This window comes from Callithrix jacchus, chromosome 5 (genome assembly GCF_049354715.1).
Source record: "Callithrix jacchus isolate 240 chromosome 5, calJac240_pri, whole genome shotgun sequence".
Lineage (NCBI taxonomy): Eukaryota > Metazoa > Chordata > Mammalia > Primates > Cebidae > Callithrix > Callithrix jacchus.
Genome location: NC_133506.1, coordinates 102,749,651 through 102,776,951, shown reverse-complemented (window position 1 = coordinate 102,776,951; position 27,301 = coordinate 102,749,651). Strand labels below are relative to the sequence as shown.

Here is a 27,301-nt window from a genome sequence, read left to right as displayed (position 1 = left end):
ACTGGAATACATTGGGAACTACATTTCAGTGGCCAACACTGTGAGTGGTTCAACAGATTTCAGTTATCCATGCAAACGTATTTAAGTATCTTTAGGTATTGGAGAAATGTTTGTGTTCATAAGGAAATTAGTGAACAAACAACAAATTGTAACATAAACAACCTGCCAGTAAACCAGAAAAAAAATAGAAGCCGTGATGAATATCAGTCACGGTTACCAGCCACATAAGTGTGTTACTGTTGTTTGAGTTCCCTTCTATTATTACCTCACCATAAGTAATCTTTTAGGAGTTACAAGACACAAAAAACTTTGTGTTTTGTAATTCTGAATTTTTATGCCAACGCCATTGTTAATGAAAAGCTAACCTCAGAAACATGGGGAAAAATATAGTATTGAATTCATTGAACCCATGTACTAAGTGAAAAAGATGTGGTAACTGCCCTGGAAGAGTTTGTAATTTGTGTCCAAGACTTATAATGAGCCAATCACAATAGCAACTCCAGGTGCCATTAAAACAATATGTCTTGATGGAGGAAACTTAGAGATATGGGGAAATTAGAAGAAAAAAAAACCTACAGAGAGGAGATAACATTTGAGCTGTGTCCTGTAGATTTAATGTATACTTGCAAAATAGACAACAGGATAAGGAAGGGTGTATGTTTAAGAGCAGCAGGGAATAGCAAGAATAAAGAAAAGGTAAAGAAAAGGCAGGAAAGCAACTGACAATACATCATAGCATCATGGGGAATGGGGTAGGAAATGAGATGAGAAGAAGGATTAGAACTCAATTGCAAATGACTGTGTGCCATGGTAAGAGATTTAACCTTATGCATTCAGCTGAGATATTTAAATAGGGGAAGAACATGACCAAATTTTAATTTTTGCCAAGTTTTTCTAGCAGCAGTGTGGAGAGATGGCAAGAGATTTTTAGCAAGGGAACCATTTAATAAAGTTGATATAGTAGTCCAAGCAAAAAAAAAAAAAAAAAAAGGTATGGGCCCTGTACTAAGGCAGGAGCAATGGGAGAATAGAGAAGACCCAGCAGATTTGAAGCTGGGCATAATGGTGCATACCTGTAGTCCCAGAAACTCAGAAGGCCAAGGCAGGAGGATAGCTTGAGGCAGATCTGGGCAGCACAGTCAGACCCTGTCTCAAAAAAATAAAAATCAGGTTTGGAATAGGTTTCTGAAGTAGAATGGACATGACTTAGCGACCAACAGTTGCAGGTAGGGAAGGGGAGAAGATTGTGAAGGATGTCAGAAGTTTCTAGTTTTAAAAACTGGCTGAATAGTGATTCCATTCATAGAAATCAGGACTAATATGCTTACAGTACATGATAAATTTAGGTTAGTTGATTATATTTGAAATATTTTCAAGACATCTGGGAGTGTATATCTAAGAAATAAACCACAAGATGTACCTGGAATTTGGGAATAAAGAAGTAAACAAGTAAACATTTAGAATTTATTAACTCACAGATAGTTGAAGCTATTTAAGCAAAGTGAGATCTTCCAGGAATAATGCAGGGAATAAAATAAAAAGGAAGAGTGAGAAAGAAAGGAAAACTAAATGTAGAAAGTAGTGTCCCAGTCTCATGTAGTATGGAAAGCACTGACTGGTTTTAGAAAACTTGAGTTTTCCATCTGGTTATTGTCTAGATCCCTAGCCATACTACCTCAGACTAATTACTTAACTGTTTATGGCTTCATCAGTGTACATGTGTGTGAAACAAAGAAGCTGGACTAGATCCCTTTGGGTTGTTAATTATTTGGCCTTGGTATTTATGACTATGATGAATAGTTATTCATATTAATTCTTGAAATAATAGAACTTTGTATTTCTCAAGTGTTCAGTTGTCAGATTTTATTATATTGGCTTTAATTTTTGGCTTTTAAAAAATAATACTGTTGGCCGAGCATGGTGGCTCATGCCTGTAATACCAGCAGTTTGCGGAGACCAAGGTGGGTGGATCACTTGAGCCCAAGAGTTTGAGACCAGCCTGGGCAACATGGAGAAAGCCTGTCTCTACTAAAAATAGAAAAGTTAGCTGGGTATGGTAGTGTATGCCTATAGTCCCAGTTACTGGGGAGGTTGAGGTGGGAGGATCACCTGAGCCTGGGATGCAGAGGTTGCAGTGAGCTGAGATCACACCACTGCACTCCAGCCTGAGCCACAGAGTGAGACCCTTTCAAAAAAAAAAAAAAAAAAAGGTTAAGTGTTAATACATGATTACGTAATTAGAGAAACTCAAAGCCAAGTGGGAGATTATGCTACTTTCTATTTTTGCAGCATCTCCCAATGTAGCTGGTTTTTAGTATTTTCAGGCATGCATATTGTTTTTTCAAAGCTTAAAAAATTAAAATCAAACTCTGTTTTTTTCCTAAGCTTGGAAATTCCTCATGTATTAATGAGTAGTTCTTGGCACCAGCAGCATTTCTTAAACTGAAAAGACTGGTCAGACATAGTTGACCTTTCCTACTGAATAATGCCTACCCTTGTTATTTATTACCAGTTATCATATTTGTTGATTTACCTCCAGTGTACAGAATATAATCTCAGATTTGTACCAGTAAGGTGCATCCTGTCCTGAAACAGAAAGCTGTGGGAACCAAACCCTTTGAGAAGATGTAGAATAAAGGAAAGAAACTCTGCTCCAGGGGTATATTAGAGCTTTCTTTGAGTCATAAGTGAAAACTTCATATCCAAATTTTTTTTTAGTATATTCCAATTTATAGACACTGTGGTTAATGAACTTCCCATATTCTGTAACTTTTGTTTATAGGAACAAGGAAGAGTTTTGATCACTTAATATCAGACACAAAGGCTCCTAAAAGGCAAGAAATGGAATCGGGGATCACCACACCCCCCAAAATGAGGAGGGTAGCAGAAACTGATTATGAAATGGGTAAGAAACAAAGTATTGATCTAGGTCATTGAAAATAAGGTGGGAGAGTCCATTAAAGTCGTGTTTATTTTTCAGCCATTTCTTAGGCTCTTTAGGATGAAATATAGAAACATTTGTCATTTCTCAAAGATAACTGTTCTTAAAACAGTTATCTTGAAGCTTGTGTAAAACTTACCATATATATTTTATGCAGCATTGTAAATAGGTAGCCAAAATTTTTGTATAGGTGAATAGTAATTCTGTATGATGTTTATCTTAAGTGTCTACTAAAGAAAGCTATTGAATTTTAGAAGTAACATTGAAATAGGTGAAGTGATTATTCAGGTGTTTAATACAGCTGATCATGTTGATTCCCTATCTTACTGCAGAAACTCAGAGGATTTCCTCATCACAACAGCACCCACATTTACGTAAGGTTTCAGTGTCCGAATCAAATGTTCTCTTGGATGAAGAAGTACTTACTGATCCGAAGATCCAAGCGCTGCTTCTTACTGTTCTAGTAAGGATTTCCTCTTTCTGGGTCTCCCACCCTCAAATTTTTATTCCAGTCTACTTTTAGGAGGCCCTTAAATATTAAAAACATGAAGAGGATACAGTCTTCTGCTTCTCACAAAAACAGATAACAATTCAGCCACAAAGTAAAAATGTTGTTTGTTTACTTTTTTGCATCTTGGCAGGCTACACTGGTAAAATACACCACAGATGAGTTTGATCAACGAATTCTTTATGAATACTTAGCAGAAGCCAGTGTTGTGTTTCCCAAAGTCTTTCCTGTTGTGTAAGTATCTCATTTTGGTTTTAATTAACTTTCGTGCCTGTCTTTAAGTCAAATGCTTTATAAAGGCTTAGGAAAAATATTACCTGGTAATGTGTACTGGTTGCAAAGAGGGCAAAATGAGATAACTGTGATAGTGATTTTAGGTTTTGAGAGACAGTAGGTTTAATGAGGGCTAAGATTAGTGTTGACCTATTAGATCTATTAGAAAGTTTATAAGGAAAGACTTTTTTTAAAAATCTGGTTAAGTGGTTTAATTTTTGATGATCATTGCTCATTTTCTTCACTTAGAAGCAAACCATTAGACTGGTTTATCTAAATCAGCATACCTGTTTTGGTTTGCTTTCTAGTAGAGCTTTTGTGTTTATCCACAGCTGAGTGAAAACAAAATTGACCTTCTATTTATGAGGTAAATTTTTATTATCTCTTAAGGATTAAAGAATAATAACCTCAAAGTGTTCAAATTTAAATAGCTCAGAGAAATTCTAGTCCTGATCTAGGCCTTCTATATCGTGTCATTATTTTCTTCTTCTTTTTTTTTTAATCTCATGGTAGAATATTAGAGAGTTAGGACTCGGTTGTTTTTATTAACAGAGTGTAGCCAGGTTAGAAATAATTTCTTTCCTAAGTTTCAGTTGGATCATGTATTTCACCCCCTCTAAACTAATTTTGCTTTCTCTATTTGATCTGACTCAGCATTTTAAAAGAACTGATTAACATTAAATTTAATTTTTTCTTTTTCTTTTGCACAGATCCTAAATTTAGTTTTAATTCCTAAGTGCGTGTCAGCATACAACAGATGGAAATAGTACTAAATGCTAAGTAGCAGACAGAGCCAACCTTGTTCTAGGCAAACATTTACCATATATGGTTATACATGGTTATGTGACACTACCAGTTGTTAGTTTTCACCATTTTTCCCTGGTGACTAAAACAAAAGACAGACAAAAACAGACACACACACACACACACACACACACACACACACACACACACGTTCATTGTAGAAAATTTGGAAAGTGTAGAAATACCTCAGAAAGTAAAAAGTGCTCATCTCCCTTCGAATGTGTATTATGTTTTCCACTGCATATTTTCATTTAATTTTCCTCTAAAACGTTCTTCTGTTGATTTTTTTTTTTTTTAGGCATAATTTGTTGGACTCTAAGATCAACACCCTGTTATCATTGTGCCAAGATCCAAATTTGTTAAATCCGATCCATGGAATTGTGCAGAGTGTGGTATACCATGAAGAATCCCCACCACAATACCAAACATCTTACCTGCAAAGTAAATAAATGTATCTGGAGAAGGATGGTTGATGAACTTGCTAACATGCACACGGTTGTAGAATGCACTGGCTACAGAATTCTTTATAAGGGATAGACTTGTTCATACTTTTATTTCCATATTCAATTTTTCGACTCTCTCAATTGTATGTTTGATGTAACTGGTCAACAACCTTTTAAATTAAAATGTGGTTTTATATTGAATATATTTTAAGTAGATTTTAGTCTCTTTGACACTCCTTCTAAAAACATGTTTTCAACATGTACATAGGGTTTATATATCATCAACAATACAACTTATTTAACTTCTGTTACAATTAAAAGATATCCTGCTTGTTATAAGAGTAACATTTGATTTGTTGCAGGTTTTGGTTTTAATGGCTTGTGGCGGTTTGCAGGACCCTTTTCAAAGGTAAGAAAATATATTTTTCTCTAACTTTTGGTAAAATGAAGGTTTCTGTTCAAATTAGTATGCCTGTTTTAAGAACACACAATATGCTGAAAACCAGAATAATAACTCATGATAAACACATATATTACTTTTTGAAACTTATGAAAAGTTTCAAATGTGAACTTTTGAAACTTTCTTGTCACAAGGTTTTGTTCCAGGAGGCAGCATGGTGTGAGTGTGTGTGTGTATTCACTTTTACAAACTCAGCTTATGCTCTACTTTTCAGAAGAGTATGATAAACCTCTGTGATACTTTTCTGCCTCAGTCCCTGTGTATTTGATCATCTTAATGCACACAATTAAATATGACTAGCAAGGAGCATTACCATGGTTAAAATCTACTTCATGAAAGCATTTTTATTTCCAACCTATTAGATTAGATTCATTCCTCTCTGCATTTGTCCTCATTTTGCTTCTATTCAGTTTTTTGGTTTTTGGGGGGTTTTTTGGGGGAGACAGGGTCTCACTCTGTCGCCAGGCTGAAGTGCAGTGATGCAATCTTGGTTCATTGCAACCTCCACCTCCCGGGTTCAAGCAGTTCTCCTGTCTCAGCCTCCCAGGTAGCTAGGACTTCAGATGTGCGCCACCATGCCCAGTTAATTTTTGTATTTTTAGTAGAGACAGGGTTTCACATGTTAGCCAAGATGGTCTTGATCTCTTGACCACGTGATCTGCCTGCCTCTGCCTCCCAAAGTGCTGGGATTACAGGCGAGAGCCACTGCACCTGGCCTTAGTTTGTTTTTTGATTGGCATTAGTTGATGTAGTGCTACATAATATGTGTTTAATCATTTTCTCTGTATGTGGTCTCTTTCCAATTGATCAAAGTTCCTTGAAGGTAGGATTTCTGTTTCTTCCTTGAACAGTTCTTAGTGTAGTGTTTTAGATACAGGGGGTGCTAAATCAATATGAATTGTTCCAGTTTTTAAGAATTGAGTATTTCATTTATTTCCTTTTACTATTACTGAATATCTATTGACATGCAAAGGTTGTCACTTAAAAAGTGGGCCTTAAGTTATAGAAATAAGTATATTATACAGCAGTTTTTGCATTTGGATTGCAGTAAGTCTCTGAGCCCTTTACGGCATCTAATGAGTAGAATCTAAATGGCAGCTGGAATGATGATGCTCTGCTCATTTTCTCTGTTTTGGAAAATTGGCTAGACATCATTTCTGATGATTGTATTGTCTCAGTATTAAATTCAGTCTGTCTTGTGCATGGCTTTCAGAAAATGCGGGTTCATCTTGAAGCTTTAAGTGTAAGCTGAATAGAACTCCCTATTGTAAGTCCTGTGGTAGTCTATAAATATTACTCCACTCCCCTTTTTTAATGATAAGTAATACAAAGGAAGGAAAATAGTAAATTAAGTCTAAACAAAATTAATATATTTTGGCTTCAGGTGGGGATTTACTTAAAAACAAAAAAAGGAGTTAAAATAATTTCCTATTTTCCTTTACAGCAAACACAAATTCCAGACTATGCTGAACTTATTGTTAAGTTTCTTGATGCCTTGATTGACACGTACCTGCCTGGAATTGATGAAGAAACCAGTGAAGAATCCCTCCTGACACCCACATCTCCTTACCCTCCTGCATTGCAGAGCCAGCTTAGTATCACTGCCAACCTTAACCTCTCTAATTCCATGACCTCACTTGCAACTTCCCAGCATTCCCCAGGTCAGTAAATGTGATCTTTATGTGACCTTGAACAATAAGACACCAACATTAGGAATTCCCTTCTGATCAGTTTATAGCAGATTTTGCTCCTTTTTCATATGAGATTCACCTTTCATTTCTTCTTTACCTTGTAGCTGACTTGACTTTTCTTGCTCTGTTAAGCTTTCTGCTTTTAAACAAGTTGTACATAAGACAGTAAAATGGTAAAATGTCCACATGATATTCCAAGGTTGACAAGTTTCTAGAGTTTGGGCAAGAAGAGCAACTTAAATCACAGTATTGTTTAAGTGAACACAACTATAATTCCTTTACTAGATATACTAACATTGCTCTAAAGGCCTCTTTCCTCTTGTCTCTGATATAGCATACTGTATCAAAAAAAAAAAAGAAGAAACACAAAATCTAATCTACCTCACTTTCCTGCTACCAGCAATAATATCCATAAACCATCCTAAAAATCCGAAAGTAAATAATCAAACAAAAAAGTCACCTCAAGAAATAACATCTTAAAGCCCTTATATTCCTTACTGTAGAGTCACTGTTAGGTTCAAATGGGAAAAGTATACCAATTCATAATGCAACTTAGATTTGAATACACTGAGAAATACTAATAGCTATTAGCTCAGGTGGGACTGAGATAAACAAGATGGCAGAAATGACAAACCTACAGAACTCTGGACTCACTGAGTGTCAGAGTGAAAGGTTTCATACAATTCTGGTTGACCCAGGAGGTGCTATTCATTGTAGAACTTACACTGTTGTGTGTGTTATGATGACAGTGAGTAATGAAGGAAAGCTTTTGTTAGGATTGTGTTTTCTATTTAGAAAGATATTCTTCTAAAATGGTCAAAATAAACTTTAATTATTTAAAGTTCCATTATCCTAAAAGTTCACTTATGAAACACATCATTCTATAAGGAAAAATTACTATATATAGTTCTTTAAAGTGTTAGCATAGATTTAAAAAAAATCAAATGACATAACTATTCTGTGATATTCAAGATCAGTAAATAGAATTCCCAGTTTATGTTCCCAGTTCTACATGAACATTTCAATTTGTGTAGTTTTGAAGGTTCTGAAGAATTTGGCAATTCATTTTATAAATTATTATGTAATTAACTATATTATACTATTAAATTTTGGTTAACAACAAAGCTTTGGTCAGCAGAGGAAACAAATTTTATTTCAACATTTGTCAAGCCAAGGCAGGTGGATTGCTTGAGAAAAAATGTAATCCTTTTTTTCCCCCAGAAGTAAGTAATATAAAGTAATCCTTATTCCCCCCAGAAATAAAAGATGTCTGTCTTTTTTCCCTCATATAACAATGTTTGTTTGCCCTCTGTCACTAACACTCTAGTACAGTGTTTCTCCAAGTGTGATCCCAGACTGCATTTTGCATTTCGGAGCTTGTTAGAAATGCAGATGCTGGAGTTTCACCTCAGACCTGCACAGAAAAACTCCAAGGGGAGCCCAGCCAGCAGTCAGTATATTAATGAACACCCCGGTGATTCTTACGCACACTAGATTTAGAGAAGCACTGCCCTAGGGGCTGCCTCTGGTCTTGCCCATTATCAGCATTTCAGCTATGAAGGCCAGCGCAAAACTTAAAATTTCCATTTTTGCAAATAATGCAGCCGCTGAATTCTTTCCTTCCTGCTTCCCTGCTGATAAACTCTGTGGCATTTTGGAGCTAGGGAACCATACAGGTAATTTAGTTTTAGGCTCACAATGTTATGTACATTGGTGAGACTGTTTTAGAAGAGCTAGGTTAACTGCTTTATACAGTTCTTATCTAGAACCAAGGCCAGGTTCTTTGTATCACATTCATTGCCTCCCATGTCTGTTGTCTGTCTCATTATCTATGTACTTTGCTTTCCCCTTCTCTATTTTCTTTTGTTTGTTTGTTTATTGTTAACTCATTACTTCTGTCTGCCTTGCCTTAAACCCACCAGTTCTTTTTTTCCATGGGACTATTTTCTAAGTTATTTGTTGAACAACAGTTGAAAAGTCTACAAAATTAGAAAATTCATGGATTCTGTTTACATTGGTCCTCCAGTTTTTAAAGTCTGGTTTTGCCTTTTGGGCTACTAAAGTGGTGTTAAACATGTCAAAAATGACTAGTCTTTTTATTGACTTTTTTAACCCTGTCATTAACAGGGAGATTTCTGTCTATCTTTGCCCATTAATGGAGACAATAAAATAATCTGGTTGAGAATAAGGAACCATTACAGGTTTCTCTGCTAGTTGATTATTTGCTTGTGTCCAGTGTTGATTGGATATTTGCCAAATCATTTGCTTTGATATAACAGTCTTACTCTACGACTTCTTACTTAGAATTGTTTATTAAAATCAGAATAGGTTTTATAGCTTTGGTTCCAGTTTCATATTAATGGTGTTATCTCTAGTAGTTCTCCAAAGATGGTGCCTGAATAAATAGACTGTTACACCTTGGGAACCTCTGACTATTCACAGAAGAGATGAGGTGGTTTAAAAGTAGTAGAATTAAGTGGAATCATGGTATTCAACTCTTCCTATCACTCAATTGTATGTCATTGGTTTGCCAGATCATTTTACTACATGTTTTCAGAGAAAGGGTTTATCTTTTCAAAAGTAACCTTACTCTCCCACAAAACCCATTTATATATCTAAATTGTAGTTTCATGTTCAGAAAAGGAACCCAATTTATATACTCAATCACTGTGTTTTTGTCATTTGCTCTTACAGAATAACTCTTAATGGTAAGAGTTGATCTTTTGTTTATAATTAGTTGTATTGCTTCATATCTTTAGCTCCATGTAATCTTATATCCTTATCTCATTTTTTTTTCCGGAGAGAGAGTCTTGCTCTGTTACCCAAGCTGGAGTGCAGTGGTGCAATCTCAGCTCACTGCAGACTCCACCTCCTCAGTTCAAGCGATTCTCCTCTCTCAGCCTCCCAAGTAGCTGGGATTACAGATGCATGCCACCACATCTGGCTAATTTTTGTATTTTTAGTAGAGACGGGGTTTCCCCATGTTGGCCAGGCTTGTCTTAAACTCCTGACCTCAGGTGATCCACCCACCTCTGCCTCCCAAAGTGCTAGAATTACAGGCATGAGCCATGGTACTCAGCCATGGCGCTGAGTTTGCTTATATCAAAAAAAAAAAAAAAACAAAAGAAAGTTGTCCAGATTCCTAACTCTGTCTGGTGTTTCAACTTTACCGTTTAGCTGTATAGAAACCAAAGCATTTCCTTATCTCCATTCCCAGCAGCCAAGTCTCAAGCAGTACTATTCAAAGGTTCTTTGGGCCCGGTACGGTGGCTCACGCCTATAATCCCAACTACTCAGGAGGCTGAGGTAGGAAATTGCTTGAACCTGGGAGCCAGGGGTTGCATTGAGCCAAGATCGCACCACTGCACTCCAGCCTGTTCAACAGAGCAAGATTTCATTCCCCCTCCCCCTGCAAAAAAAAGAAATTCTTTGTCACTTCCTGATATAGAGCATAAATTTGATTTACCATCAAATTACCCAACATCAACCTGCACCCATTCTCCTGAGATTTAATCAGATGAAGGTTCCACTGCCCTATTTCAAAGAGCAAATGTTGCTGATTTGCACACATTCAATCCTTTGCTGCAAATGTTTCATGTAAATGCAAAACTCTTCATTCTAGATCTTTGGTGTTTAGCAGGATCAGCTACTAAGCTGTATTTTCTTTTGTTCAACATTCTCTGCTAGCAAAGCTGTATTTTCTTTTGTTCAACATTCTCTGCTAGCAAACCAATAAAATAAGAGATTCATGAACCTCATCCTTCTACTCCTGCCCCAGTATTACGCCTTACTTAAATAAAAATTTTTGGTGGTTTTTTCATTAGTTACCAGCTTTGAGGAGAAGTGGCAGTCACTTACTTAAAGCAATTGTCTCTGAAAATGCATTCTTGACAAATTAGCTTAGCCTAATTGTCTATCCTAAGGGGGATTGTTTTACAAGTTCACATATAAAAGTACCTAAATGATTGCCTTCTGAATCCCTCCCTAGTAGAAATAGAATTTGGCAGCCGGGCGCGGTAGCTCAAGCCTGTAATCCCAGCACTTTGGGAGGCAGAGGCGGGTCGATCACGAGGTCAAGAGATTAAGACCCTCCTGGTCAACATGGTGAAACCCTGTCTCTACTAAAAATATAAAAAACTAACTGGGCATGGTGGCATGGGCCTGTAATCCCAGCTACTCGGGGGGCTGAGGCAAGAGAATCGTCTGAACCCAGGAGGCAGAGCCTTGCGGTGAGCCAAGATATCCGCCATTGCACTCCAGCCTGGGTAACAAGAGCAAAACTCCGTCTCAAAAAAAAAGAAAGAAAGAAATAGAATTTGGCATAATTTGGCATTAGTGGAGCCTATGACTGTACCTGGGATTCAGTGCATATAGAATTGCATTAACTATGACCCTTTAGCCAAGTGGACATAAGACTTTGGCTCTTAGGATTTTCTCAAATGCTAAGAAGAACATCCCAAAGAGAATCCCTTTACCTTATGATATATAAGAATATTTCAGGTGTGATATTTTGATCTTACTAGGTCCGGTCTAGCTGAGCTGGACATGAATTGAAGAACCAGGATTAGAACTACAAAATGAAACCCAGGCCGAGGGCGGTGGCTCACGTCTTTAATCCCAGCATTTTGGAAGGCCGGGGCAGATGAATTGCTTGAGACCAGCCTGGGCAACATGATGAAACCCCATCTCTATAAAAGATAGAAAAATTAGCCACGTGTGGTGGCGTGCCCTTATAGTCTCAGCTACTTGGGGGGCTGAGGTGGGAGGATCACCTGAGCCCGACAGGTCAAGGCTGTGGTGAGCTGTGATCATTCCACTGAACTCCAGCCTGGGTGACAGATTGAAACATAGTCTCAAAAAAAAAAAAAAAAAAAAAGAAAGAAAATGAATTAAATAGGATCCATTTCCAAAGTATTAAAATTTAATTTATACTTTGTCAGGGTCTCCTGATATTCTTCACATGGTAATTTAATTCAATAAACATTTGAATACCTATTTTCTAGGTGTTTGGTAGGCGTATATTAGAATCCTTGGATCTAGTATTAGGTTTTAAGCTAATAAAACCTTTATTTCCTTCCCATCCGTGTTTTTTAACAAATTCTAAGTGTATACCTTTTTTAAAAAAAATGCAACATTAATAACATAGTGCTCTGGAGAAAATAACCAGAATTCCAGATATTTATCCTCCATATATATGTTGTTTACTATATGCAAGGGGCTCTTAGACCCACGGGAGCAGAGGGCCTACCAGGGCATGATACCTGCCTTCAGTAGCTTTCAGATCAGAACGGACGGTAGAATGTACATAGATAACTATTTTGACCTCTGTTGTGATATCTGTCATGTTGTACCTTGTACTGTGTAGTATTCTGATAGTTCAAAGGGACATTTGTGTGGAAGGATCATGTAATAATTATGGCAAAAGTTTTGTAACACATTTTTTTGCCTCAAATTTTTTAAACAAAACAAACTTGTGATCTACTTAAACGTTTTTTTTTTTAACTAGCAAAAAGGCTTTAACTTTTTTATTTGTTTAATCAGCTGATTTTACTATTAGTACTGGAGCATGAATTTTTTAGAACACAGTTAGTTCATCCTTTTTTGTCTGGAGACAGAGGCTCACTCTGTCTCCAGGCTGGAGTGCCATGGCACAATCTCAGCTCACTGCAACCCCCACCTCCCAGTTCCAAGCAGTTCTCCTGCCTCAGCCTCCCAAGTAGCTGGGATTACAGGCACACACCACCACACCCTGCTAATTTTTAGTAGAGATGGGGTTTCACCATGTTGGCCAGGATGGTCTTGATCTCTTAACCTAATGATCTGCCTGCCTTGGCCTCCCAAAGTGCTGGGATTACAGGCATGAGCCACCACACCTGGCCAGTTCATCTTTTAGATTTCCTTCTTCCACTTTTATTTTTGGGCTTCGTCCAAGCCTACCAGTCATTCTCTCACTTTGCTTCTGTAATGTAGGCCTTCTCCCTGAGAAGCTGGCTAGATCAGGTAGTGATCATAACATTCCTAAACCAGTAATGCTGGATGGCTCTGTGTATGGAGGGATATTTTATCAAAACCATTTCTCTAAACTTAGACTTAGCCCTGAGTCAGTAATACTCCTTCTGTTTACTACATTTGAAATAGCTCCCTCTTACCTGGGCATAGTGGCACATGCTTGTGGTCCCAGCTACTAGGGAGGCTGAGGTAGGAGGATTGCTTGAGCCCAAGAGTTCAAGTCCAGCCTGGGCAACATCATGAAACCCCTGTCTTTTCAAAAGAGAGAAAAGAAATATCTTCCTCTTAGAAGAAACCTCAGTCTCTACTTTGAAGCCACTTAAGATCTCTGAAATGATTTTAATGTTTTAGAGAATTGTTTATGGTATCATCTGACCTTTTTTTTTCTTGATTTGTTTTCTTTTTCTTTGTTATTATCCTGTGTTTAAGGGAGAAAAATAATTTTAAATTGAGCAATTACTTGGTATAATTCTTGCTAATTTTTAAATTAATTTTTAGCTTAATTCTTAATTTAAACTAAAATTCTTAATTTTAATATAGGTGGTAAAAATTACATCTACAAAATTGTAAGTTCTATCATTTATTTACAAGTTATAATATTTAGGAAATTAATGGTCAGAGTTCAATAATTAAAACCAGATTCCTTCTGAAAACCAAAGAACATTATAATTATCTAGTGTCTAATTGTATTTCACCCTTTTTTTAATCTTATGGACATCACTCACTTGTTTTTTTCTTCCATTCTTTGTAAAGCTTCTCTGCCTTGCTCTAAATCAGCAGTTTTCATGCAGCTGTTCCCTCATCAAGGTACTCTTTACTTTCATCATCTTTGCACGAAATACTGCTTACCCCACACTCATCCTGGGCACATAGCATGAGACTTTACTCACCAGTCCCTGTAAGCTCAGTCTGGCTTAGGCACTTGAGGAACTTGCAAAGCCACCACTTTATAAGGTCTTGGTACTTACTGGCATTGCAGGGGCAGCCTGTGGCCTATCTCGGTTAAGGAGCTGCTGATACCCTGAACAATGAAGATGTGATCCCAGACCTGGACTAACAAAGGCAGGTTAATAAGAAACTCAAGAGAGAGTTAATAGAAAAAACAGAATATGTGGCTTGATGAAGTTTTTTTTTAGCTTAGAAAATAACTTGTTTTCCCCAAATAGAAAGCCAACCCCAGTGTTTCCTTAGAAATTAAAGCTGGCTGTCTACTCAATCACCTGAGGTTAAAAAAAGGAATATGACCAGGTGCAATGGCTCACACCTGTAATCCTAGCACTTTGGGAGGCCAAGGCAGGCAGATCACTTGAGTCTAGGAGTTCAAGACCACCCTGGATAATGTGGACAAACCTTCTCTCTACAAAAAATACAAAAAGCTCTTCACAGGGCTGAGGTGGGAGGTTGAGGCTGTGATAAGCCAAGAGATTGCACCACTGCACTCCAGCCTGAGTGACAGAGCAAGGCTGTCTCAAAAAAAAAAAAAAAAAAGGAATATGATCATTAGCTGTAAGGACTAAGAAGAAAAATTTGACATATTTATGTCCAATTTATGAAAGATGCCTTTTCTTTTATTGACCTGTAATTATTATACAAAAAGATTACACCTAAACAGAAAAAGAAGTACAGTGGAGTACAGTGGTATGATCTCAGCTCACTGCAGCCTCCACCTCCCAGGTTCAAGCAATTCTCTTGCCTCACCCTCCTGAGTAGCTGGAATTACAGGTGTGCTCTGCCAAGCCTGGATAATTTTTTTTTATATTTTCAGTAGAGACAGGGTTTCATCATGTTGGCCAGGCTGGTCTCAAACTCCTGACCTCAAGTGATCTGCCTTCCTTGGCCTCTCAAAGTGCTGGGATTACAGGCATGAGCCACTGTACCCAGCCAAAAATTTGTATAGTTACAATTTCGTATATTTAGCTCAAAATAAAAATATTCCTAAGTATATGTTTAATATGCCTCCATGAATGTATTAGCTTAAAAACAAGCTGTAGCTATCTGTTCTTCTAAGAAGATTTATTCTATTTTGTGCTTATTTATATTAGCTTCACTAATTTTACATATTCTAGCATAAAATTAAAGTCCTAGTATTTGTTCTAAAACTCCTTTCAGTGTATCACCTGGTCTTTTACTTCAGATATTAGGAGCATCTTAATTTGTGGAGTAATTATTTTATCTGTGTACAAAAATTCTTCACATAGGTTATTTTATCTAACAACCCTTTGAAATAGACAAGCCTGCTGTTATCCTTAATTGCCAGATTAAGAATTAGAACTAAAGAGTACTGAGCCAGACAGTCCTCAAATTTGGGTCTTCTGACTTGTTTGACTTCTCCTGTGTGTAATAATAGTTTTCTAATAAGTTTGCCATATGGCATATGAAGTAAACTAAATGCAGAGTCTGGTAACCTACTAGTCCTCCTGCACAGGTGGCGGGAGATTCAGGTTATTAGTCTGTCATTTTTTTAGTATAACTTCTCACAAATAACCTAACACATTTTTCTTTAGGTTTCCAAGAGTTAAAAGTGATTCAGTTCTTTTATTATTTCATGATACTGTTGTAACTGATTATTTCAGTTTGGGAAACCAAAAGTGTTTTTAAAAAATAGGTGACTAAAAAATTGTCAGGCTGGAGCTACATCAGTAGTTGTAAAAATACTCAAACTCTGGTCCTGGTGCAGTGGCTCACACCTGTAATCCCGGCATTTTTTGGGAGGCTGAGGTGGGAGGATCCCCTGAGGTCAGGGGTTTGAGACTAGCCTGACCAACATGGAGAAACCCTGTTTCTACTAAAAATACAAAATTAGCCGGGTGTGGTGGCACATACCTGTAATCCCAGCTACTGGGGAGGCTTAGGTGAGAGAATCACTTGAACTTGGGAGGCAGAGGCTGAGCCAAGATCACGACATTGCACTCCAACCTGGGCAACCAGAGTGAAACTCAATCTAAAAAAAAAAAAAAATACACAAACCCTGATACCTGCCTTTAAGCAGGGGAGATAGACATATAACTTCAATAACAATAATGTAACCTAATCATTTTCCCTAGCTACTCAAATTCACTAAATTTTGACCAGTAACACCTTCTATTTTGGATTTTGTCTTTATTGGGAACCACCACAATTTATTGAAACATAATACTACTGATACACTGCTGTAGAGAATGTCCAGCTGTTTCTGCTATGCATGTTTGTAACCTGCTGCATGTTTGACTACAGCGTATCTGTGGGGTCATTTAAACTAGCTACTCAGGACCACAGAAGTTTCAGCTGTATTTCCTTTGGGCGGTGGCCTCTAGGTTTCTGTCAGTCACTTTGTAGTTTTCTCTTTTTGTGTCCACCAAAGGCCAGAAGAGGGAACCAATGCTTCAGGGGCAAAAGAGAGACCAGAATGCAAAACTTTAAAGGCTCTGTAATGAAAAGAAGTGCAACCCCAAGGCCTTCTCCCTAACTTAAAATATGGCATGTACCGTGTTTTATGCAGGATGTGTTCTGTCTGCAGTGGAACAATCTGTTGGATAATCTGAGAGTTTTTCCTATGGGACATTGAAGCAAAATCCTTCACCAGCTCATAAAGAGATTTCTAGATTTAATTCTAGATCATAAAAAGAAAGAATGCTACCAGAATTCTTAGAAGTGTTAATTACACTTAGAAACTTAAATGCCAGAACTAAATACTATGATTATTCTCTTTCATACTACCTTGGCTTTTTCAAGATATATTTTTTCAACATATATTTTGGTGTCAATATAATGCATTTTAATTTTTTATTTATTTATTTATTTTAAATTGCATTTTAGGTTTTGGGGTACATGTGCAGAACATGCAAGATAGTTGCATGGGTACACACGTGGCAGTGTGTTTTGCTGCCTTCCTCCCCCTCACCCACATTTGGCATTTCTCCCCATGCTATCCCTCCCCAGCTCCCCCGCCAATGCATTTTAATTTTTTTTACTTTGCAAGATTTTTGTTAGTTTCTCCTTTTATCCTTACAGTAAAATATCTTTGCTGTGAAGTTGAACTTAAGAATCACAGTCACACCACATTTACCTATGTGTGATTTATACAATTTGGTCACTAGGTAGGAAGAAAACACACATTCCAAAAACAAGAATTGAGATGAAAAATGAATCTGAGAATAGAAGTATAATATCAACATTTGATATAGTGTTGAAGCTTTTGGTTATAAGTGACAGGGCCGGGCTGGGCGCGGTGGCTCAAGCCTGTAATCCCAGCACTTTGGGAGGCAGAGGTGGGTGGATCACAAGGTCAAGAGATCGAGACCATCCTGGTCAACACGGTGAAACCCCATCTCTACTAAAAATACAAAAAATTAGCTGGGCATGGGGGCGCGTGCCTGTAATCCCAGCTACTCAGGAGGCTGAGGCAGGAGAATTGCCTGATCCCAGGAGGTGGAAGTTGCGATGAGCCGAGATCGCGCCATTGTACTCCAGCCTGGGTAATAAGAGTGAAACTCCGTCTCAAAAAAAAATAAAATTAAATTTAAAAATTAAAAAAAAAAATAAGTGACAGGGCCGACAAGTCACTATACTTTATATTTTTAATTAATGTGCTCATTAGGAAAAAAATTGGAAAATTCCAAAAAAAGGAAAAAATTACAATCGTATCATTTCTAAGATAGATAACCACTGTTTATTAACATTTTGATGCATTTCTTTCCAGTTTCTTTACATACTTGAGGTCATAGTATGTGAACAGCTTTATAGCTTGTTTTGTACCCTCAACATTTAACAGGAGATTAGGCCTTTAAAACTGAGGTTTGAGGGTTACTTGCTTCACAAAACAGAAAGTGGAATGTTCTTAGCACTTCTTTAAGATACTTCACCCTAGTGACTTCATCTACATTACTACAATTTATGTAATTTAAATTCTCAGGAAGCAGGCCCTTGTGCCCAAACAGAAGCATTGCCACCTGTCTAATGACTGTTGTCCCCTAAGAGTAGGCCATGGTCTAGTAGTAGTAAGACACACAAGAACAAACCCCAGGGTAGCAGATTGCTGATAGAGAGCCACAAGGCCTTCCTAGTGGTCATCCATGCTTCATGCCCCTCCTGCATGCGAGCCAGCTCCAAGGTGTTTTAAACCTTTGTCTTTTTAATGTCCTGGTTTTGCCTGAATCTTATTTCCTATTAAAGAAAGAACACAGAATTACTGGACTTGAAACTTGTAGGCAAATTTTAGGAAATGGAAGGTCAAATATGCTGACACATTCATAATTTTAAATGGAGGATGCCAGAGGGGAAAAACAAAAAGTTCTGTCTTTTCAACTAAAAATATATCGCTCCCTGGAGATCAGGGATTGCACGCTTTGGGGCTCTGAATTATAGGGATCTAGCTATCACATTTTAAAATTGAAGTGTTCAGTATTAATTGAAAATAATTTTTCTTTTTTTTTTAATAACCTGGCAACTTTCATTTAGTAAGTTTTCAATTCATTGAAAAAATAACTAGATTTTATAGAAAAACAAAAATGAATAATAATGATCTTTACCCTTCTAGGTAGTAGGATATACTTAGTAACTTAGTAGAGGAAATGAGATGGATGTACAAGTTGTGGAATTACAGGCAAGTTAATTTAAAAGCAAGGAAGGAGAAAGTAGTTCTCACAAGAGATTATAATGCATCATGAAGGAAAAGGAGATGAGAAAAAAATATGGGTTGAATTTTATCTTGTAGAGAGAGGCAAGACAATTAAAAGAGCCTTCACAGATATACATCCCATAGAAGTTCAAGGCACATTCCAGAGATTATGAGCAGCTTTCTTTCAATTTTGCTATTTCTTTTGTAAATAGCTCTGGAGAGGATGCAGATAAATACACAGAAGAGAATTTAAATTTACCAGAATTTTTTTACCCAGAGAAAAGTTCTATGAATGTTGCTAGTCATCTTTCTATGCATATGATTAGATTAGAACATGACTAGCCTTAAAAATTTTAATAAAAGCTTATTTTTAAAGATTTGAATAGAACAGATTTTCAGTGGTGGTTCAGCTATGCTTGCTTTCTGAAGAAATGTCGCTGATGTTTTTCATTGCACTCATATGCCTGACGCAGTGCACATGTTCATAAACAATCGCTGACAAATGCCTGTATTCCTTTGACAGCATTTCAGATTTTCAAGACAGCAAATCTCTGTTGAGCCTGGGTAAACTAGGCCATGTGCTTATAGATGCCTGATACTCTTGAGTTGAATTCAGTGCTGAATCCAAATGAAGGATGAGTGGCTCGTAGAGGGGGGTCATCCCAAGTTCATTTCCTGTTCATGAGCCAACAGATAACTAACTGGGTGGATCTGTGTATGTTTTCTGTAACATAATGAATAATTCTTGACTTGAAATACTACTTTTTGTCCAAAGATGGAAATTTTTCCATTCTAAAATTTAAAATATCAATATATAAATAAGAATAAAGTCCAAATTACCTGAAATCTTGCCATATAGACTTAAAGTATATATATTTTTTAGTCCTTTGGCCTCTGACAGAGAAAAAATGTTTTGGCAAATGTTTACCCAGCCCTACCCTCTGGCCCCCCAGTGTGTGGGTGTTTTTTTCCTACTCCAAAAATTATGGTCATCTTTCTATATCATTAAATATCAATCAGTAAGGTACATTTTGATGCAAACTACTAAAACTCTCTGCAGCTGTTTGGTCTGCCACCAAAAGTTATGCCAGAAGTAGGTTTAATCAGTCTAATGTTAGAGGTAAATTGTATTGATGTGTAACAGAAAAGTACACAAATTGTAAGTTTACAGCTTAATGAACTTTTAAGAAGTAAACACACTTGAAAATCCATTATTTATATCAAGAAGCAGAACATTACCAGCACCCAAAGAAGCCATCCTCATGTCCCTTTAAGTCACTACTTCCTCAAGGGTAACTACCATCTTATTACCCAATTTGTAATCTTCCCTAATGCGATAGGTTAAAAAAAAAAATCTTACTTTAGTTTCTGGTTAATGTTCTGAAGTTACTGCTTAGATTATTTATAAAATTCATTGGGATCGGGTGCAGTGGCTCAAGCCTGGGTAACATAGTGAGACCCAATTGCTAGACAAAATTTTTAAATTAGCTGGGCATGGTGGCATGCACCTGTAGTCCTAGCTATTTGGAAGGCTGAGGCAAGAGGATGGCTTGAGCCCAGAAGTTCAAGGTTGTAGTGAGCTGTGATCACACCACTGCACTCCAGCCTGGGTGACAGTCTCTAAATAAATAAATACATAAATAAATTAATTAATAAATAATCATTGTTAGACCCAGCTTTTGGAGGTTTAGTCTCCTCCTCGAGAGAAATAACTAGCATCTGTTGAAGGTTGCAGAATGTGAAATGACTTGCCCTAGTTGAAAAGAAGCAAAGATTCTACAGTATGACCTTTGTGTGATATATTATTTTCTCAATAAACAGTTTCTTTGGGACAGGCACTGTAATTAAAAAATAAAAAGCATCTGAGTTTTCTTTGAAATGACAAATTTGCTGGAAAGATCAGTACTTTCTGCTGCTGGAGAGTATATTCTGTTTATAAACATGAATAAGGATATGAATGAGGCTACAAGCTGACCTCTGCTGGAAGTTTCTGGTATGATTTGGAGGGAGGAACCCTAGTCTTCCCTGGTGGCTGCTAGCCTTTCATTTAGTTCAAGCCTGCCTGCCTCTAGCTTTTCCTTGCAACTTCTCTTTTCATTTTTCTTGTGCTATTTTCTGCTATGACAGCAAATTTTGCCTAACAAAATGTGGTTTTCCATGTGACATTACCTTAATAAACAATCTAACAATTGACTATTAAAATGAAATGTGCATAAGCAATTTGCCAGGTTGTATCTCATCACAAATATAGGCACATGCCGAAAAACAACATTGCAGTCAACAACAGACCACATATACATATAGGCAGTGGTCCTGTAAGATTATAATACCAGATTTTTGCTGTACCTTTTCTATGTTTAGATATACAAATACCATTGTGTTACAGCTGCATACAGTACACAGTATGGTAACGTGCTGAAGAGGTTTGTAGCCTGGGAGAAATAGGCTATACCATATAGCCTTGGTGTGTAGTAGGCTATGCCATGCAAGTTCATGTAAGTACACTCCACAATATTTGCACAGACAAAATTGCCTAATGACAGTTGTTTCCTAGAACATATCCCCGTTGTTAAGCGACACATGTCTGTAATGAAATTCAGTCCCAGAAGGAAGAGAGTAAGTAACTGTTCTGTTTTTCTCCAGGAATCGACAAGGAGAATATTGAACTCTCCCCTACCACTGGCCATTGTAACAGTGGACGAACTCGCCACGGATCCGCAAGCCAAGTGCAGAAGCAAAGAAGCGCTGGCAGTTTCAAACGTAATAGCATTAAGAAGATCGTGTGAAGCTAGCTTGCTTTCTTTTTTTAAATCAACTTAACATGGGCTCTTCACTAGTGACCCCTTCCCTGGCCTTGCCCCATCCCCCCATGTTGTAATGCTGCACTTCCTGTTTTATAATGAACCCATCCGGTTTGCCATGTTGCCAGATGATCAACTTTGGAAGCATTGCCTAAATTTAATGCTGCCTTTTCTTTAACTTTTTTTTCTTCTACTTTTGGCGCGTATCTGGTATGTGTAAGTGTTCAGAACAACTGCAAAGAAAATGGGAGGTCAGTAAACTTTAACTGAGAACATCTCAATTGTAAGAGAGGATGAATTCTTTTCTTTTTTTTTTTTTTTTTTTTGAGACGGAGTTTTGCTCTTGTTACCCAGGCTGGAGTGCAATGGCGCAATCTCAGCTCACCGCAACCTCCACCTCCTGGGTTCAGGCAATTCTCCCTTAGCCTCCTGAGTAGCTGGGATTACAGGCACGCGTCCCCATGCCCAGCTAATTTTTTTTGTATTTTTAGTAGAGACGGGGTTTCACCATGTTGACCAGGATGGTCTCGATCTGTTGACCTCGTGATCCACCCGCCTTGGCCTCCCAAAGTGCTGGGATTACAGGCTTGAGCCACCGCGCCCGGCCAGAGAGGATGAATTCTTGAATACTGCTACTACTGGCCAGCGATGAAAGCCATTTGCACAGAGCTCTGTCTTCTGTGGTTTTCCCTTCTTCATCCTACAGAGTAAAGTGTTAGTCCTATTTAATACACTTTTCAAGATAGAAGTTTATGAGAGAAATAATATTATAACCCCAGTATGTTTAATCTTTTAGCTGTGGCCTTTTTTCTAACCTTACAAAACCAAACCAACCATAGAGGTCAAGCCTCAGTGACTTGATACCATAAAGCCACAGACAAGGTACTTGGCGGGGGGTGGGAGGGTGGAATTTCATATTTTATAGTGGATTCTTAAGAAATACTAACACTTGAGTATTAGCAATAATTACAGGAAAATAAGTGTGACCATATATATCTTAACATTACTGAATTAAAACTATGGCTTCTAAGTCCTTATCCAAACTCAGTCATCCAAACTAGCTTATTTGTTTCTCCAGTTGATTATCTTTTAATTTTTAATTTTGCTAAAGGTGATTTTTTGTGTGTTTTGCTTTTTGTAAACCAAAACTATACTAAGTATAGTAATTATATATACATATATATACATATATATGTGTGTGTGTGTGTGTGTGTGTGTGTGTGTATATATATATATGTATATTTTTTCCTCTTCCTCTTCTTTCCTAAATAATGCTGAGCAGGGTAATCAGTGAACAAAGTATTGAAAATTGTTCCCAGAAAGTAATTTTCATAGATGTTTGCATTAGCTCCATAGCAAAATGGAATGGTACGTGACATTTAGGGTAGCTGATATTTTTATTTTGTTAAATAATTTCCAAGAATAGAGTATGGTGTATATTATCATAAATTTCTTTGATAAGATGTATTTTGAATGTCTTTTAATTTTCCTCCTCCCCTCCAAAAAATCAGAAACCTTTTAAGAAAACAGTGCTAGAATTGCATTTAATCACTGTGAAAAGACTGGTCAGCCTGCATTAGTATGACAATAGGGGGGCCATTAGAGTTGCTGCTATACTGGTGGTATGGATTATCATGGCATTGGAATTTTCATAGTAATGCAGATCCAATTTCTTTGTGGTACCTGCAGTGTACAAAATAATTTGTCTTCAGTGAGCATATTGGTAGCTGGATGTTCCAATATAGAACCAAACCATATTTATTACAAAAAGGTATTAATCCCAGGTTCCCTTTATATGTTAAGATATAATGGCTTTGGGAGGGGAAAAAAGAAATCTAGGTGAGAGGGGAGTTTCCTGTAGTGCTCTTCATTAGAGAATTTCAGTAAATTAAATTCCACAGCTAATTCAATAAATAATGGTACATTTAAGTGTTCTGATTTTAATAATATAACACATTTCATATTTATCCACACAGTAACAATGTAATATGTTAATGTAAATAAAATTGTTTTTGATACTCAGAAATAACAAGAATTTAATTTTTTTTATTTGTTTATAGTCCTGGGAAAAGTAAGAATTATTTGCCAAAATAAAAGGAAAGAAGACCTTAACATTATTAGTGACTTTAACATAGAATTGTTGGAAATATTGAAGATGGGTGCAATTTACTAAACTTTTTAACTATTGTAGAGGCTGCATTAGAAGAAAATGTTTGTAATAACAGAGCAACTAAAACTATAAAGAAGCTAAAATTAGAACTGAGTTTAGAATTAGATCAGTAACCCAGTGCCAAGGATGCCAAGCTGCCACCGTGGTCTTGGCTCTCCCACAACCCAGTGTTTCTGGGGTAAGTTTCAAGTTTCTAGGCCGTGGAGTAGCAGGCAATGTAAGCCTTTAATAACTTTAGTTCAATGTTTTTCTTCTTTTTTTTTTTTTTTTTTTGGTTGTTGGTTTGGTGCATATGATGGGGGTGTTAATGCTATTTTGCTTTTCCCATCAAAATAGAGAAACTTCCAGAGGTTTACTGTTAAAAATATTGATCTTTGTATAAACAAGTTTACCAAGGTGTAGTATTTCATTCCTCCTGAAATGATCAGCGTTGCACAAATCAAAAGTGAGCCACCTTTGAACTGCAAAAATACTTTTGACTAGTACATCCTAGGAATTTGAAAACTTACTAAAGTTTAAAATTTACCTTGTTTAAAGACTTCTGAGGAAAATCTAGCTTTCCAAGTAACTGAAATGTACGTGAGATAGACCTCTCACCACTATGTGTTCCCTGAGAAATGCAGCACTTTTTTAGTCTTCATTCTTTGTAATCTATCAATGAAATTCTGAAGTTTAGAGCAAGTTGCCCATTTTTGTGTAATTGACATAAGTTCTGTTAAGAATATTATAAGTAATTCATCATCAGTTTGTGGTTGTTTCCCTGACTTTTTAAAGAGGAAAACAGGAACTCAGTCATGTTTTTGTCCTACATAATCTACCCGTTATGCCAGTACTCCCATTCCAGCACCGTGCCCTTAGTTGCCGAGATGGAGATGCAGTTCACTAGCTTTGGGGCAAAGTGGCTAGAGCTCTGTCTTCTGTTCACTCAACACCTGTCCATGACTGAGCCAGGTGCCCAGGACACATCCTGAACAGTCAGCTTCTATCCTGTGTCCTAGTTGGGGAGACAGAGTGTCAGCCAGCAGCACTCCCAAGTTTGTAGGTTTTAGGAGTTTTCAGTTTGTTTGGGCTTTTTGTTTTTTGGTTTTGTTTCTACATCCTCCCCAACTCCCAGGCATAATGAGGCATGTCTTACTCAATGTTATGCAATGGATTTAGACAAAAATTCATTCTTAGTGTCAGCCACACAATTTTTTTTTAATGCAGTATATTCACCTGTAAATAGTTTGTGTAAAATTTGACAGAAAAGTATATTTACTACACTGTAAATACATGTGATGATATATTGTATTATTTTGCTTTTTTGTAAAGCAGTTAGTTGCTGCACATGGATAACAACAAAAATTTGATTATTCTCGTGTTAGTATTGTTAACTTCTTCTTGCGACTGGGTTACATCATTTAAAGAAAATGCTGTGTATTGTAAACTTACATTGTATATGATAACTTACTCTTCTTTCCATCGGGCCTAAACTTTGACAGTTCCTTTGTCTCCAACCTTGTTAATACTGTAAGCAGTTGTACCCCAGCAGGAAAAATACTGCCCAGCAGACAAAATCGATCATTGTAGGAGAAAATCATAGAAATCCATTTCAGATCTTTATTGTTCCTCACCCCATTTTCCTCCTTGTGTATGTACTCCCCACCCCCCTTTTTTTAAGTAAAATGTAAATTCAATCTGCTCTAAGATATGAGGAGTTATTTAATTTCTTCACGTGTATCCACCTCTGTTTTCTCACTTCCCCCCAGTCTTCTCAGTTCTTTTGAAACATTAAGGCCATTTTCTTTAAGGATGTTTTTGGCTCTCCGACTCCCCATGGGAAAGATCTTTCCATTTCCAGAACTTCTCCACACTAAAAGTGAAATATTTTGGTGCAATGCTTTTTTAGGGCCTGCCAATCTCAGGTGAGTCTATTCTCTGGGATAAGCTGGCTTCTGTTAAAATGAAGCCAGTCGGAAATGTCAGGGTGTCCCAAGATTGACCAGTCAGAGGGTAGTTCTCTCCAACTCTTCAGCTTTCCTACTATTGAATCTTCTGTGACACTACACGTGTACACAATGTAAACCACCTCCCCTGGCTCAGCTGCCCTGTGTTACTATTTCACTTACTTATGTGGGGTACCTCCCCAGATCAATGGAGAAAGAACCCAGCCCAGACCCAGTGGGCAGAACAGAGCTATCAGAAGGGTAATAGTGTCTGACATTGAACAAAGGACTAAAAAAGACCATGTGACAGATACCTGCAAGGCTGAGGCAAGTCTATTTATGGGCAGGCTTGGAAAGTAGGGGTACCTCACCTGGGTCCCCATCCCAATTCCCTAAGGTAAAGGCAAACTCTCCAGGGATGGGCTATGGGGAGAAAGAATGTGTGTTTAAGCTTCTTTTTTTTTTTTGAGACGGAGTTTCACTCTTGTTGCCTAGGCTGGAGTGCAATGACGTGATCTTGGCTTACCGAAACCTCTGCTTTCCTGGTTCAAGCAATTCTCCTTCAGCCTCCCAAGTAGCCGCGATTACGGGATCTCACAACAATGCCTGACTAGTTTTATATTTTTATTAGAGATAAGGTTTCCTCCATGTTGGTCAGGCTAGTCTCGAACTCACAACCTCAGGTGATCCGCCCGCCTCGGCCTCCCAAAGTGCTGGGATTACAGGCATGAGCCGCCTCGCCCCGAGTGTTTAAACTTCTTAAGCGATTTTACTGAGCACCAGTGGTTTAAAGACCACTGTAGTAGAGAACTGAAAACTCAAATACTGCGAATAGCTGCCTTTTCCCTGTGGCCTAAAGCATCTTATAAGGTCCAAACTAGGGGGATGTCTTTAGGGTAGTCACCCTCTAGATCAGGGCTCTCCATTCCTGGACCACAAGCTCCCTGAGGACATGGGCCACGTAGTGCATCTTATATGGGCCTCTCTGCCTGTTGTTTGCTTTGCTTTCTGGGACACCCTTAGGCTTGTCTAGCCATTCAGAACTGCCTGGCTTGAAGAGTTGATTCCCAGGGGGTGCTGAGGAGGGGCTAGAGGTACTGGAAGAATAGTAAAAAATCTACAACCAAGTGGTAGCATCTCAGTGTCCCTCTTCCAGAAAGTAGCCCATCCCCACCACCACCAAGGTAAGCCCCTAGTGGCGGCAGGCATCTTGGGAATTTACCTTCATTACTAATTCTCCCTTGGTTTCAACCAGTAACACTTCCTAACCTGCTCACTGCACATCAGCACAGCCTCTGACACAGCCACATCTGAACTCTCTGAAGGGCAATTAATTCCCCCAAGTAATCTGCCAGACCTGTCTTCATTAGAAAATCAGTCTTCATGATGAGACTTGATTATGAGAGAATAAAAAAAAAAAAATTGAAAAGAAAATCAGTCTTCATACTGAGGTGAGTTCCACTTAACACCCTTTTAGCTGCCAATTTAAAAGAAGCCCTTTTGTAATGTTGATTATGTTTCTATAAATATTAGAACCACCCAGGTGAAGTGGCCCACGCCTATAATCCCAGCACTTTGGGAAGCTGAAGTGGACACTTGAGGTCAGGAGTTTGAGACCAGCCTGGCCAACATGGTGAAACCCCATCTCTACTAAAAATAGAAAAAATAGCTGGGCGTGGT

General features: G+C 37.7%; 1 protein-coding gene across 28 annotated transcripts in view; it reads left to right on the top strand.

Moving 5' to 3' along the window:
* Positions 1-25,379, top strand: part of NF1 (neurofibromin 1) — a 296,867-nt gene extending 271,488 nt beyond the window's left edge. For 24 of the 28 annotated variants that reach the window (XM_078373889.1, XM_078373884.1, XM_017972552.4 and 21 more), the window contains 8 exons: positions 2,783-2,905; positions 3,274-3,404; positions 3,583-3,683; positions 4,825-4,967; positions 5,332-5,378; positions 6,874-7,090; positions 13,883-13,936; positions 21,369-25,379. In XM_078373889.1, coding sequence (XP_078230015.1) covers positions 2,783-2,905; positions 3,274-3,404; positions 3,583-3,683; positions 4,825-4,967; positions 5,332-5,378; positions 6,874-7,090; positions 13,883-13,936; positions 21,369-21,511 — 959 coding nt within the window. In that variant the 3' untranslated portion in view covers positions 21,512-25,379. The remainder of the gene's footprint in view (positions 1-2,782; positions 2,906-3,273; positions 3,405-3,582; positions 3,684-4,824; positions 4,968-5,331; positions 5,379-6,873; positions 7,091-13,882; positions 13,937-21,368) is intronic. The other 4 variants (XM_002748206.7, XM_003732962.6, XM_078373888.1 and 1 more) reach the window with 1 other exon arrangement.
* Positions 25,380-27,301: the final 1,922 nt, after the last annotated feature.